The 12,680-nt window shown below is 47.9% G+C and overlaps 1 protein-coding gene across 1 annotated transcript; it reads left to right on the top strand.

The window, feature by feature from the left end:
* Positions 1-2,170: 2,170 nt before the first annotated feature.
* On the top strand, positions 2,171-12,171 carry TRIM25 (tripartite motif containing 25). The gene is made up of 9 exons (XM_053994749.1): positions 2,171-2,845; positions 3,926-4,021; positions 4,456-4,689; positions 5,472-5,628; positions 6,249-6,332; positions 6,722-6,790; positions 7,439-7,465; positions 7,837-7,929; positions 8,584-12,171. The coding sequence occupies exons 1-9, from the start codon at positions 2,225-2,227 to the stop codon at positions 9,114-9,116; spliced, it is 1,914 nt and encodes a 637-aa protein (XP_053850724.1). The 5' UTR covers positions 2,171-2,224; the 3' UTR covers positions 9,117-12,171.
* The last annotated feature ends 509 nt before the right edge of the window (positions 12,172-12,680 follow it).

Raw genomic sequence — 12,680 nt, 5'->3', positions numbered from 1 at the left:
TTTGCAGTCACAATCACCACCCCCTGTCAGGTGTTTGCATTTCCTCTGACAGCAATTACAAAGTCCTGATCAGCACATCCCAACCATGCTGTAAACCTGTGGCACTGTGCCCATCTCCTAGAAACTTCTCCACCCTCAAGCACATGACAGAGCTGATCTTGAACTTTTGCTCCTGTCACAGCCCTGCAGCTCCAAATGCCTCCATTGTCTGTTCTGCACCTGTATCTGTTGCTGGGCAGTGACTCAGAGCTCTGTGACACACAACCCCTCTGCAGCTTATCCTCAAGGATTGTTAAAAGGCTGGAGGGATAACTGATGTAGGTACAAGTCCATTTTATCTGTGCAACATAGCTTTACAATGATTCTCCAGATTTAATTTAATAGTCCAAAAGAACTGGCTAGGAGCTGATTTCACTTGTAACAGACCACCCAACATTCCTTCTTTTGAGTGCTTTATTTTGAGCATGAACATGAGCCAGCAGTGTACCCAGATGGCCAAAAAGGCCAACAGCCCCTGGCCTGGATCAGGAACAGTGGCCAGTAGGAGCAGGGAGGTCATTCTTCCCCTGTACTCACCACTGGTGAGGCCACACCTCGAGTGCTGTGTCCAGGTCTGGCCCCTCAGTTTAGGAAGGACGTTGAGATGCTCGAGCATGTCCAGAGGAGGGCAGCGAGGCTGGAGAGGGGCTTGGAACACAAACCCTGTGAGGAACAGCTGAGGGAGCTGGACTTGTTTAGCCTGGAGAAAAGGAGACTCAGAGGTGACTTTATCACTCCCTACAACTTCCTGAAGGGTGGCTGTGGCCAGGTGGGGGTTGGTCTCCCAGGCAGCACTGACAGAACCAGAGGACACAATCCAAAGCTGCGCCAAGGGAAGCTGAGGTTAGATGTTAGAAAGAAATTTGTCACTGAAAGAGTGGTTGGGCACTGGAATCGTCTGCCCAGGGAGGTGATGGAATCACCATCGCTATAGTTTAAAAAACAGACTGGATGTGGCAGTCAGTGCCATGGTTTAGTTGATGAGGAGGTGTTAGTTTAGGTCATAGGTTGGACTAGATGATCTTAAAGGTCTTTTTCAACCTAGTTCATTCTGTGATTCTGTGTAACTCCTGAACATTCTTGGAAGTCCCCAAGAACTAATGTCAACAAGATTGCCTGTTAATACTTTTAAATTACATTAAAGGGAACCTCAGCAGTTCTCCACAAAATATGTTCTTGCCCACTGGTGTTCTTTGCCCACTGGACATGAGTTGAGAGCACATGGCTCCTTCTGCTGCAGCCCATCAGGTTCTGTTTAAATTATTGGAGGGTCATAGACTTTGTGCCAGGCTGCTCCTTTTATCCCTGCTGCCAGCATGGGAGGAGAAATATAGAGGGCCCCTGGGACACCAGCAAACAGGGCAGAAGAGGGAGTAGGAAGAGGCCACTGGAACAATTTGCGGTCAAGTTAGTTAAGACATGACTACTTGCCATGTTGCTATTCAGCATCAATGTTCCTGTTAGAAATGGTGATTATTGAACAGATAGACTAAGAAAAAGAAATTTGAGGAAGCATCTTCTGTTGAGATGGTTTCCACAATCACAAAGCAGTAACCTGTGTGCTTTAAAAACGTTGCACTGACATCAGCTGTTGCAAACAGATGATTTTTAAGGTCCTTTCCAACCCAAACCTATGAGTCCGTAGGATTTCCAGCATCCAGGTTACCCAAAACTCGGAGCAGCTGGGGCGGTGCTCGGGGGGATTTGGGGTTCACACCCTGCCTGAGCCCCGGGCGGAGCCGGCGGGCGCGGTGATCGCGGCAGCGGCCGGACAGCGCTGGATGTCCCGAGTTCCCTCCAGCCGGGGCCGCCCGGGAGCGGGGCGGGCAGCGCGGGTGGGCAGCGACCCCAAACACCCCGCTGCCGTTCAGAACCGACCCCGAGGCCTCCGGGCACCTCCGAGTGACGCTGCCCCGACCCCGGCTCGGAGCCCCCGGCCCGGCTCGCCCGCAGTCCCGCGGGCGTCGCGTCCCCGCCCCGCGGTCCCGTTCCGCAGGGCAGAGCCCCCAGCATCCCGGGGCTGCCCTGCCCCTCACATGGGCGGGCGCCGCAGGGTTCGTCCCTCGGCTGCCGCCCCTCCCGTCGGGGCGGGGATGGGACACGTCGTTTTCCGGAAAGCCCAGGCCGTAGTTTCGTTTCTCCGAGCCCAGGTTTGTTTCGGGCTCTTGGGGCTGCGGACGGGGCGATGGCGGCGCTGGAGTCGGAGCCGGGCCTGTCGGGGCTGGAGGAGGATCTCACCTGCTCCATCTGCCTCTGCCTCTTCAGCAGCCCCGTGACGGTGCCCTGCGGGCACAACTTCTGCGCCTCCTGCCTGGAGCTCAGCTGGGCCGGCCTCTCGGGGGGCTTCAGCTGCCCGCAGTGCCGGGCCACCTTCGCGGCCCGCCCGCAGCTGCAGAAGAACACGGTGCTGTGCCGGGTGGTGGAGCAGCTCCAGGGCCACTCCGGGGCCAAGGGCGAGGAAGAGGAGGAGAATGAGGGTGGGCATGGGGAGGCGGGGGGGTGCTGGGCGGGGGAGCCCCCCGTGTCCTGCGACAGCTGCCAGGAGGCGCCGGCCGTGCAGACCTGCCTGACCTGCACCGCGTCCTTCTGCGCCGAGCACCTGCGGCCGCACCGCGACAGCCCTGCCTTCCGCGACCACCAGCTCTGCCCGCCCCTGCGCGACCTGCAGCTGCGCAAGTGCCCCCAGCACAACAGGCTCTTCGAGTTCTTCTGCAGCAAGCACGGCGTCTGCATCTGCTCCCTCTGCCTGCTCGGGCACAAGCTGTGCCCCACCAGCCCCTTGGAGCAGGCAAAAGCCACTGCCCAGGTGAGCAGCCGGGGCTGGACGGGGGTGGCCGGTGACCCCACCATGTTCCATCCCCGGGGCTGGAACATCCTCCCAAGGGCACCCCGGAGTGCCCCTTGGCTCCCTCGGTGCCGGGGGAGCCGCTCTGGAGTGCGGGAGGAGGCCGGAACAAGATGTCGACTGTAAATCTCGTGTCTGGCACTGATAGACTGTTATCTGCCCTCCAGCTTGTGCTCAGACACGTCCTTGGAGCCATTCCTTTCGTTTTCCTCGTCTCTCCAAGATGTTGCTCAAGAGCAGGGGTCTGGGAAGGCGCTGTCGGGGAGCTGGATTGACAGGGCTGGGCTGTCCTGGGCTGGGCTGGGCTCACCAGTGAGGCCTCCCATACTCTGTGGCGTCACCCAGAGCTCTGAGCCTCCTCCGCTGCTCTGCTCCCCTGCCAGGGCTTGTCACAGCCTGAGGGACCGATATTCTGCTGCAGATGTTCTTAAGAAGAAGAATTATAAAGGTATCCTAGGGAGATCTCAAGTATGTAGATGAAAGCCAGAAGGAGGTTCACGGAGTAGAAAGGAAGGAAACCTGGCCTTTCTGTTTTCCAGCACAGCCGAAAATCAGTGTGGATGAGTAAAATATGCTGAAAAAGTTTAGGTGGTCAAACTCCCTTCTGTTCAGTTGGTGTGTACACAGCTTAGCTGCAGAACTTAGCCCTGATTGAGCTTAGCAGAATCTTGAACTAAAGGAACAGGTAAATCACATCTGAGAGAGAACATTCTCAAAAGGAGAGGGGTGAACAATAGCATCAACTTTGTGCTGGAAGCCCAACCTGAGAGCTAATGTAACATTTATTCTTAGCATGAGAACTGCTGTGCTGATGAAAGCACCAGGTCCTTTGTGAAGAGAGTGTCAGCAATGGCATCTTGCTCTTGGGAGAGGTGGGGAGGGTGTGGGTGCCACAAGCCACACGTTTGCAGGATGCTACTTAAGATTCAAGGGAAGGGAGGTTTTAAGCTGAGAGTACTAAATGCTTACAAGAGTATTTAAAACTGAAAGCAGACATGACAACTGCCTCTCTGAAATACTTTCTGGTCTCTCCTATTGCAGTCGTTGCTGAAGAAAAAACTTGTGGAGCTGCATAACCAGGGTGAAAGAACTGCCCGGGCAATGAGCACGGTGAAAACAAAACAGAACCAATCTGCTGTAAGTGGAGAACTGCTCAGAGTGCTCTCAGGTTGCCTGGCACCCGCTGGCCACTGCATGGTGTTGGTGATTGTACCCTTGTGACAAAGGCTGTAGTGCTGAGGCTGCATTGGCAAGAGAAGGTGTTACTAGGAAGGAACAGAAAAGAGGAGTTTTGGCAGGGCCAGGCAGCTCTGTGGGAGATGGGAGTAAACCAGGCACTGTGCAAGGTCTTATACCCTCACGTGAGGGTGACACTGAGAATGGGCTCCATTCCTTGTGAGTGAAGGAGTTTTCTTCCCAAACCACATAGAAATCGACAGCTCTGCTCTTGCTTGTTTCAAGGAAGAGAAGCCCACGTGTTCCTCAGAGGCTTTCATGCAGTAGCACTTAGAGTATTTTGTTTACAAACTGTTGTTTTGAAACCAGTGCCTATCTGTTCTTGTCTGCCCCAGGAGACAGCTTCAAGAAAGAAGGAATTGATCAGAAATGAGTTTTCAGAAGTTAAAGCTGTAATTGAAGAAAGAGAAAATGAGATCATGAAAGCAATTACAGAGGAAGAAAAGAGAGTTTGGAATAAGTTTGATTATATTTACAGTGTTCTGGGAAATAAGAAGAATGAAATTCAATCTCTCAAAGATCAGATTGAGATGGCACTGACTGAAAGTGATGATGTTCTATTTTTGAAGGTAATGTGTCGTTTAAATGTGAATCCAATTCTTCATTCTAGATTGCAGAATGACAAAAACCTCCTGTGGTCGTCCTGCTCTCCAGAGACTTCCAGTGAAATGGAAATGCAGTGGTGTGCAAGAACCTGCTATCAAAGGATGTCCTGAAAAGTACACAAATATCAGTGAAAGAATGCTGAAGGGGTGTCACTGTTGAGTCAGGGACAGACGAAAAGACTCCAATGGTTCAGAAGGCTTAAAGAATGTGTATTAAGAAGTAGCAAGTTCTTTTATAGTCTTTTATTTCACTAAGGTGAAATACGATTGGTGTGAAAGTAAAAACCCTTCACACTACTGGTGCAGTATGAATAGCACACTGTGGTAGAACATATCTATAAACAACATGAACAGAAAGAGAGATAATTGTTTGAATTCTTTCTCCTAACTTTCCCAGGCTGAAGCCTGAGAGAATTCTCTCTGTTCTCTCTTCGACTGAACTGAGAGCCTCCACAAAGGGGTGTCTGGTAACTGTCCCAGTTCAGCCACTGCCTCTGCCACAAGCAGAGGGGTCACTGGGCAGGAGTTACCTCCGTGAGGTGTGGCAGCTCTGTGTTGTGACCTGTGTGGTCATTGGTTACCAGTGGGAATTAAGGTGTCTGAGCTGCTGCTGGAATTTTGCCATGAGCTGTGTCTGACTGTGGCCTTTGTTCCCTTGAATTTGAGACGAACGCACAAACGTTTAAAGTAAGCTGGTTGTATTTTTCTGTGTGCTACACAAGGTGGTCTCTCATTTGTTGTTTCAGAGAGCAGCAGCATTGCAACAAACATCAACAAAAGAGGCTTATGTTCCTGTAGTTGAAATGGACCCAAATGTGATGCATTCCACTTACCAGTCTGCCATTACCCTCAAAGACATAGTGAAAACATCAGTAATTCAGAGTCGGGAGAAAAAAGAAGAAGGTACTGTATCACTGGGGAAATTGGCATTTTCTACTTTTGCTTTTAGCTGAAATGAGGGATCTTTCCTCTCCAATCCAAATACAATTTTTTAAAAAAGTGCAACAAATACAGTCAATTAATATAAATTGTGTCTTCCAATCTCTGCAGTGTTCCATTTCCACACAAAAACATTACAGTCTGGGCTAAACTGAGAGACAAAACGTGCCAGTGTTTCTTCACTGTTACTTATACTTGGATAAGCTGATGACTATCATGATATTACACCCTTCTGGCACAGCTCAGCCTTTCTTCCTTAGAGTAATTTATGGTGTTACTGTGTAGCAGGGTTGGGTGTGGTTAGGATGTGGATCTGAGGGGAGATTGGAAAGGCTTTAGAGTAGCAGGACTCCATTTACCCAGCTGGAAAGGTGCTGATTGTGTAAGTGTTGTGGAACAAAGGTCGATTTGCCAGGTTAAGCCATATTATCTTTTGGACTGGGGCATGGGTGTGCAGTTCCCATCTCAGCCAAATATCACTTCAGTTCTGTTCGCATAACTGAAAAATAAGATGGAAAAATGTCCTCATAATGCATGACTGTTCCTGGTCATACAAACCATAATGTAAATTATCACCATTGCAGCCAAACCGTTGCAGCCAAAAATTAAGGCCCCTCCAGCAGCTAATCCAAACAAACCGTCTGTTGGAAAAAAGCCTCATGGACCACGTAAGTACTACAGAACACCATCCTGTCCTAACTATGGCTTTACTGTTAAAGAAGAGTTGAGGCAGTTACCCAAGAGCTGTTTGCTGTGGTGGTGATGCAGTGATGACCTGCAGTGAGCACCTTGGCACAGGGAGGGGAGGGTGCTTTGGGATATTGGGGGATGCATGCCTTGTAAGGTGGACAGGTGAACTGCACAGGTACACGGGGTGCATCAACCTGTACTGGTGTCAGTGTGGGCTGTAAAGCAAAGCAGAGCCTCCCCACCCTCTTGTTGGTGCAGGTTTTTTAAATTTGTGCCAAACACCTTTTGGTTTGTTTGATAGATTTGTATGTATTGAGTTCTGCTTAGGATCTGTTCATGTTCTGGTTTTTTTCTTCCTCCCTCACAGACCAGACCCACAAAGAGAAAACCGCTCCCCAGGCTCAAATCACTTCGCAGGGGGAGACAGATACCACCAGTAAGTGGTCATTAAAGGAGACTTACTCAAACATTTTGCTACCTCCAGTCTAGGGCTGGTGATGGTCTTTGTGGCAGGTTATACCGGGGCCTTTCAGTTCTGTTTTGTCCAGATACCAGAATTAAGGGGCATTGTACCCTGTTTGGATGATCTTCCATGTTTTCTTTTTGAAGTAAATGCAAGTGTTAAGAAACAACTTCTGTTACTTCCAGGGAGCTCTTGACACATGGTCCAAGTGCTGGGTGTGGAGCAGTCAGGGGGGTGTGCTGGGGAAGCAGGACTGGACTGGAGCTGCAGCTCCTGTTGCTGCACTAAAAGCTCTGTTGTAAAAAGGAAAGGAATCGTCAGTATTCCTCATGGGAACAGGAGTATTCCACGTGCCTGAACACACTGCTCCTGAAGGAGAGATCAAGCTCCTTCCAGGCTTATGACCCCGTGAAATAGGAAGCAAATGGAAGGTTGGGCTTGATGTACAGCTTTCCAGTGTGAGGGTATTTGTACATGGCTTCAGCCTGCTGGACTGTCAGCTCTTTACTGCTGCAGTTTCAGAAGAGCCATGGTGATGGTGCTGCAAATGACACAGTCTTACCAGTGGCTTTTGCCTCCCAGTAGAGCTCACAGTTTACTTTTTTCTTTTCTCCCCTTCAGAAGAGAAAAAGAAAGCTGCTAAAGTTGGTGAGTCCAAACTTGCATCATATTCTAATTTTCTAATATTCATTCTAATATTCATTCATCATATTCAGTATTGTAATTTTCATTGACTGCTCTTAAAATGATAAAATGGTCATTAGTGTTGGTGTATTGAACAAAAGTTCAGCTCTTGCTGGCCACTGTGGGAGCAATCAAACACTGAGAGAAGCTGTCCAGAGAGTGGGATTTTCAAAACTTGACATGACAGTGAACAGCCTGAGCTAATATTGAAGTTAACCCTGCATGGAGCAAGAGGCTGAACCAGATCAGCTCCAGCCTGAGTGTGTCTGTGATGGGGTCTTAAACATGTGAGGTCTCTTCCCAGCTGGCCAAACTCTGTTCTTCTGTTGACACAGCACCAACCACCACACCAACTGCCACAGCTGCTGCTGCTGCTAAAGAGCTGCTAGACAGCTTCCTGAAGAAACCCAGAGAGGAGCTCTTGCAGTGTAAGACACCCAACATTACACTCCTTAAAGATGAACTATGCTCTTGTTGTACTGGTCTTATGTGTCCTCTGTAGTGACCTGACAAAAGTACATCTGAGTTAGCTTAAGAGGTTGTTACAAATGAAGCAAATTTCTGGAGAAAAAGGGGGAAGGAGGTTTCTAAGTAGTTCTTCTGCCGGATGAATCAAATTAATCTTCAGCATCCGTGAATCTTTATGAAGATAAATGAAGTTTTTTAAGTAATTGTTTTGGTTTCCCCAAAAAAGACAGCATTAGGGTAGCCTAGAAATACAGTGTAATGCACTGGATTTTTTTAAATGAAATGCAGGCCCGTGATGGCTTGTTAAGATGCTATAAAACATGTCATACCTTTTGCTGCCAGATCAGCCATCACCTTCTTTTGCCAGGATATATTTGGGTGATAAAGTGATCCTGTGAGGCTGCAGGAAGGAAGAAAACTGGCCCTTCATTTGCATGTTGTGTAACATAGAGCTGCAGTTGAACCCAGCAGCTTGTACTGTGGCCCTAACAACTGTCTGCACTGAGGAGGAGAGCAGAGCTGGCAGATAAACATGGCAACAAGTGCTGAGGCGGGACAGGATAAACAAAAGTGCTTTGTTCTTCAGTACCTTCGAGTGATTTGTGTCATTGCAGATGCTGCTAACATCACGCTGGATTACAACACGGCTCACAACACCGTGGTTCTGGCTGAAAACTACACCAGGATGTCCATCTCGGACACCGTCCCAGGTCACAAGTACCACCCGCAGCGCTTCACCGATTACCGCCAGGTGCTGGGCTTCCAGTGCTTCAAGAGAGGCGTCCACTACTGGGAGGTGGAGCTGCAGAAGAGCAGCTTCTGCGGCATCGGCGTCTGCTACGGCAGCATGGAGCGCCAGGGCCCCGAGAGCCGCCTGGGCAGGAACAGCAAGTCCTGGTGCATCGAGTGGCTCAACTCCAAAATATCATCCTGGCACAACGACGTGGAAAAGAGCCTGCCCAACACAAAGGCTACCAAGATAGGGGTGCTGCTCCACTGCGAGGGGGGCCTTGTGATTTTCATGGCGGTGGGGGAGAAGAATAACCTGATCTATAAATTCAAAGCCCAGTTCACTGAGGCCTTGTACCCAGCCTTCTGGCTGTTTTCCAGTGATGCTGTTCTCTCTCTCTGTCACATGAAAGCATAAGGTCTTGTATCTCAGTTTAGTTCATTTACAGCGCAGATAATCTGTGTCAAATACTGACTGTTTGATACAAAAATTATCATCTCTTTTAAGCAGTTTAGGAAATCTGCCAGTTCTTTGGTCTGAATTGCTAAAGCCTTTAGATAGTGATTTAGGAAAAAGTTGGTGATGGTAAAAACTACAATGGTTTGCACACGTCTTGATTGACCTGAAATCAAAGTTATGATGTAAGTCCTTGTTAAATGTTTTCACTGGCCCCTGTGGCTTCTGTGGTTTCCTGTAAAGGAGCAACAGAATTAATGTGCTCACGGGTAACAATAACCCCTCTGAGAAAGAAACAGGAAGAATTCCTTGACAAATTCAGGCTTTGAGGAAGGTCTCACTGTTGCCTTTTTGCCCATGCACAGACTGTTGTCCATACAGGTGTTCTCAGTGTAGGACTCCACCAGATGCTACAGAAAGAGCTGTTGAAATCCCTAAGTTCAAGTCTTATGGCTGTAAGTTATAAAAGCCACTATGACAAATCTCATCAGAATGGAACTGCAGAGACTTCTAGAATTGATGGGAAATAAATGGTACTAGAATCACCAGGAAACAAATGACATCAGGCCAGACACTGTGAATACACCAGAGAGTTGTCAGGAAGACATCCTGTAGAGCAGTGGTGTGCATGCTGTGATGAAGAGTGTGGGATGAAGCATTGTGTGTCATCTTCTGACCCAGAACATGCTTCACATCTTCACACTGAAGGCTCTTCAGTGCTGGGTTTTTTTGTGTGTGCTGAGGAGTTCAGGGCGTGCATTCCTGCCCTCAGGGTCTCCTGTCATAAAGCTTTTCCTCTTTATGAGGTGGGATATTCTCTGCTGGTGTACCTTTTGTTGTTCAAGTGGTAGAAACTGGATTTTCTGCATGTTTTTGGGACTCCAATTTGAGGAGTCTCAAGACAGAGTGCAAGTACTTGGAAAATGCTGGTTCCTCTCTGCATGAAGCCTGTGGGCAGACAGGGTGAGTCTTTTAACATACAGTGAATTAGCACAAAGGAGAATATACATCTGTTCTTCTGGGATGGATTTTTAATTCTCCTGGTGTTTTTTGGGTTGTGGTATGTCTTCAGAAGTTCTCACCAGGTACAGAGAAATCTGTACTTCTTACTTACAACTTTAAAACAATCTGTAGGCAATCAAGGTATTTGGATCTCATAGTTATTGGGCCTGTACCTTGTTGGTGCCTCTGAACTTACTGTGCCAGCTTTTATTTCTTGTAGCCCATGGGAAGCTCACACAAGAGCCTTCCTAGACTTGGATTTCTAAAACTGCCCTTACAGGACTTGGTGAAACTGAACACAAAGTCACTGCTGGCAGTTTGGCAGGGAATTGTTAGAAGGCTTAAAAGAACCTCTGTGACTACATTCCACATTAGCCAAAGTGCTTTGGAGAGAGGCTTTCAGGAATTCAGGCTTGGGTCTATTTTTACTTGGTTTGTAAACTCTTAGTACTTTGTCAAGGATAGCACAAGTCTAATTTCTTCCTGGTTTTTTTTGGTCAGAATAGGATATGGAATTGATGGTGGATCTAAAAGTGCCATGGCTGTCTTTGGAGCAGTTCTACTCTCTGAAGGGTCTCCACTTTCCAAAGAACAGTCAGCACTGAAACTCTCAGCCTGAGCAGAATGCTGCAAAAGGTGCAGAAGGAGGCTGTGTCCTGCTGGGAGCCAGCAATGGGTGACAAACTGGGTTTTCTGCTCAGCTCTTTCAGTTTTTCAGCAGTGAAAGATAAGAGCAGTTCCCTCTGAGAAAGCCTTCTACTCCTTGGCTGTGCCACAGGGCTGCAGATGCACTCAGCAGGGTGCTGAAGGAGTACTCTGTCCCCTTGGTTGTGGGCAAAAATGTGCTCCAGCAGTCTGTGCAGTGGAGAAAGTCCCCATCCTCTGTTCGTTGCTTCTTGACTTTAAAGAGGTGTCAGTACTGTCCTCTGAGTCTATGGGCTTCTGTGGCCATAGTCTGGAGGGACACCCAAACAAAGTAAAGAGCAGCTTTTGTTCTGCCTCGTTGGACAAAGTGGGATTCTTGACATGGGACACTGGTGTAGGACCAAGCATGTGGAACACATGAGGTACCCTGCATTACCAGGCAGTGAAACAAGCCTTCTACTGGGCCCCTGATCCTCTGCTTTGCTTCTTTGTGCTATGAATGACTAGAAGTCATAGAGTGAAGTTCTGTTAATTTGGAACTCACAGAATCACAGAATATTCTTGGTTGAAGGGGACTCACAAGGATCACTGAATCCAGCTCTTGAGTGAATGATCCATATGGGGATGGAAATGAGGACCTTGGCATTACTAGGACCAATCTCTGTGTGTCTGAGAAATGCTTTGGTTAGCTTCAGGTATCATGCATATTTGGGAACATTAGTGTGATACAACTTTTATAACTAATAATAAATATTAGTGTGTTTAGGAGAAATACTAGTTACTGCATGATAAATGATCATTTTAAAGCCTTTTCAACATAATTGAAGTGGTTTTATTCGGGCAGTACCTGTAAGAGCTGCACTGGTTTTAGACAAGACATATATAGGAGCACATATTTTAATTGTAATTCTCTATTTAGTATTACAAAGAAAGCAACTTAGTCTAGAAAAGAACTAATTCTGGAGTTAACACCATGAGAATGTGCATTGATTTGCATTTTAATATAAAATGAGAGTAAATTAAAAAAACAGTTGCTGAATGAAAATAAATGAATGTTTAATCTTTTCTTCAATTAAAGACATCAGTAGAGCAGTGTATTTAGAAAAAGATATGCTTATGCAGTTATAAACCTGTTGATTATACTGATGATATCAGCCCTGTACTTCAGTCTGTATACAGTGTTATTGTTTGTAGCTGTGCCAGCCACACACAGGCAGGGCCACCACCATAGATTTTGTGCCACCACCTTGGATTTTGTGCCACCACCTTGGATTTTGTGCTACTTGGTCCCTGTGCCTGTGACCACTACAGGAGCTGGCTGGTTACTGGTGATGGCTGGAATTCAATAAAGACTCACAGTAAACCCTAACTCTGAATGTTTTGTTCTCTGCTCAGGGTTGAAGCAGGGAGGGAGGCAGAAGTGAAGGCACAACAGAGTACAAAGTACAGCTCTTCTAGTGCATCACTCACTGGGCTATGGGAGAGCTGGGCAAGGGGCAGGCAGAGCTGTGGTGTTCTCTGGACTGGTCCTAAACTGCCTCCTTCCCCTGAGCCACACACCCATTATCAATAATGCTGCCTCCTCACTGAGGATGAGGAGATCATCATTCCCAGGAAACAAAACTGGAGACATTTTTGGGTAAGCAAAACCATGGTCATCAGGTGGAGGAAGATGGACAATTAAAGACACAGTATGGGATTGCTCTAAAAAGCCTTAGGTGAGATCCAGCATCTGCCAGCCTGAGTTACACCTGGAAGCAGCAATAGGTGATTATTCCTGATACCACCCAGTGAAGTTGGGTGGTATCAGGAATCCTCCCCATGTGGCCAGTGGAAAACAATTCAGCAGGGAGCAGCTCTGGTGCCTCAACAGATTTA

Source organism: Vidua macroura, chromosome 19, assembly GCF_024509145.1.
Source record: "Vidua macroura isolate BioBank_ID:100142 chromosome 19, ASM2450914v1, whole genome shotgun sequence".
In the NCBI taxonomy this organism is placed as follows: domain Eukaryota; kingdom Metazoa; phylum Chordata; class Aves; order Passeriformes; family Viduidae; genus Vidua; species Vidua macroura.
Note: the sequence above shows the minus strand (reverse complement) of the source record. Positions and strands in the feature narration are given on the sequence as shown.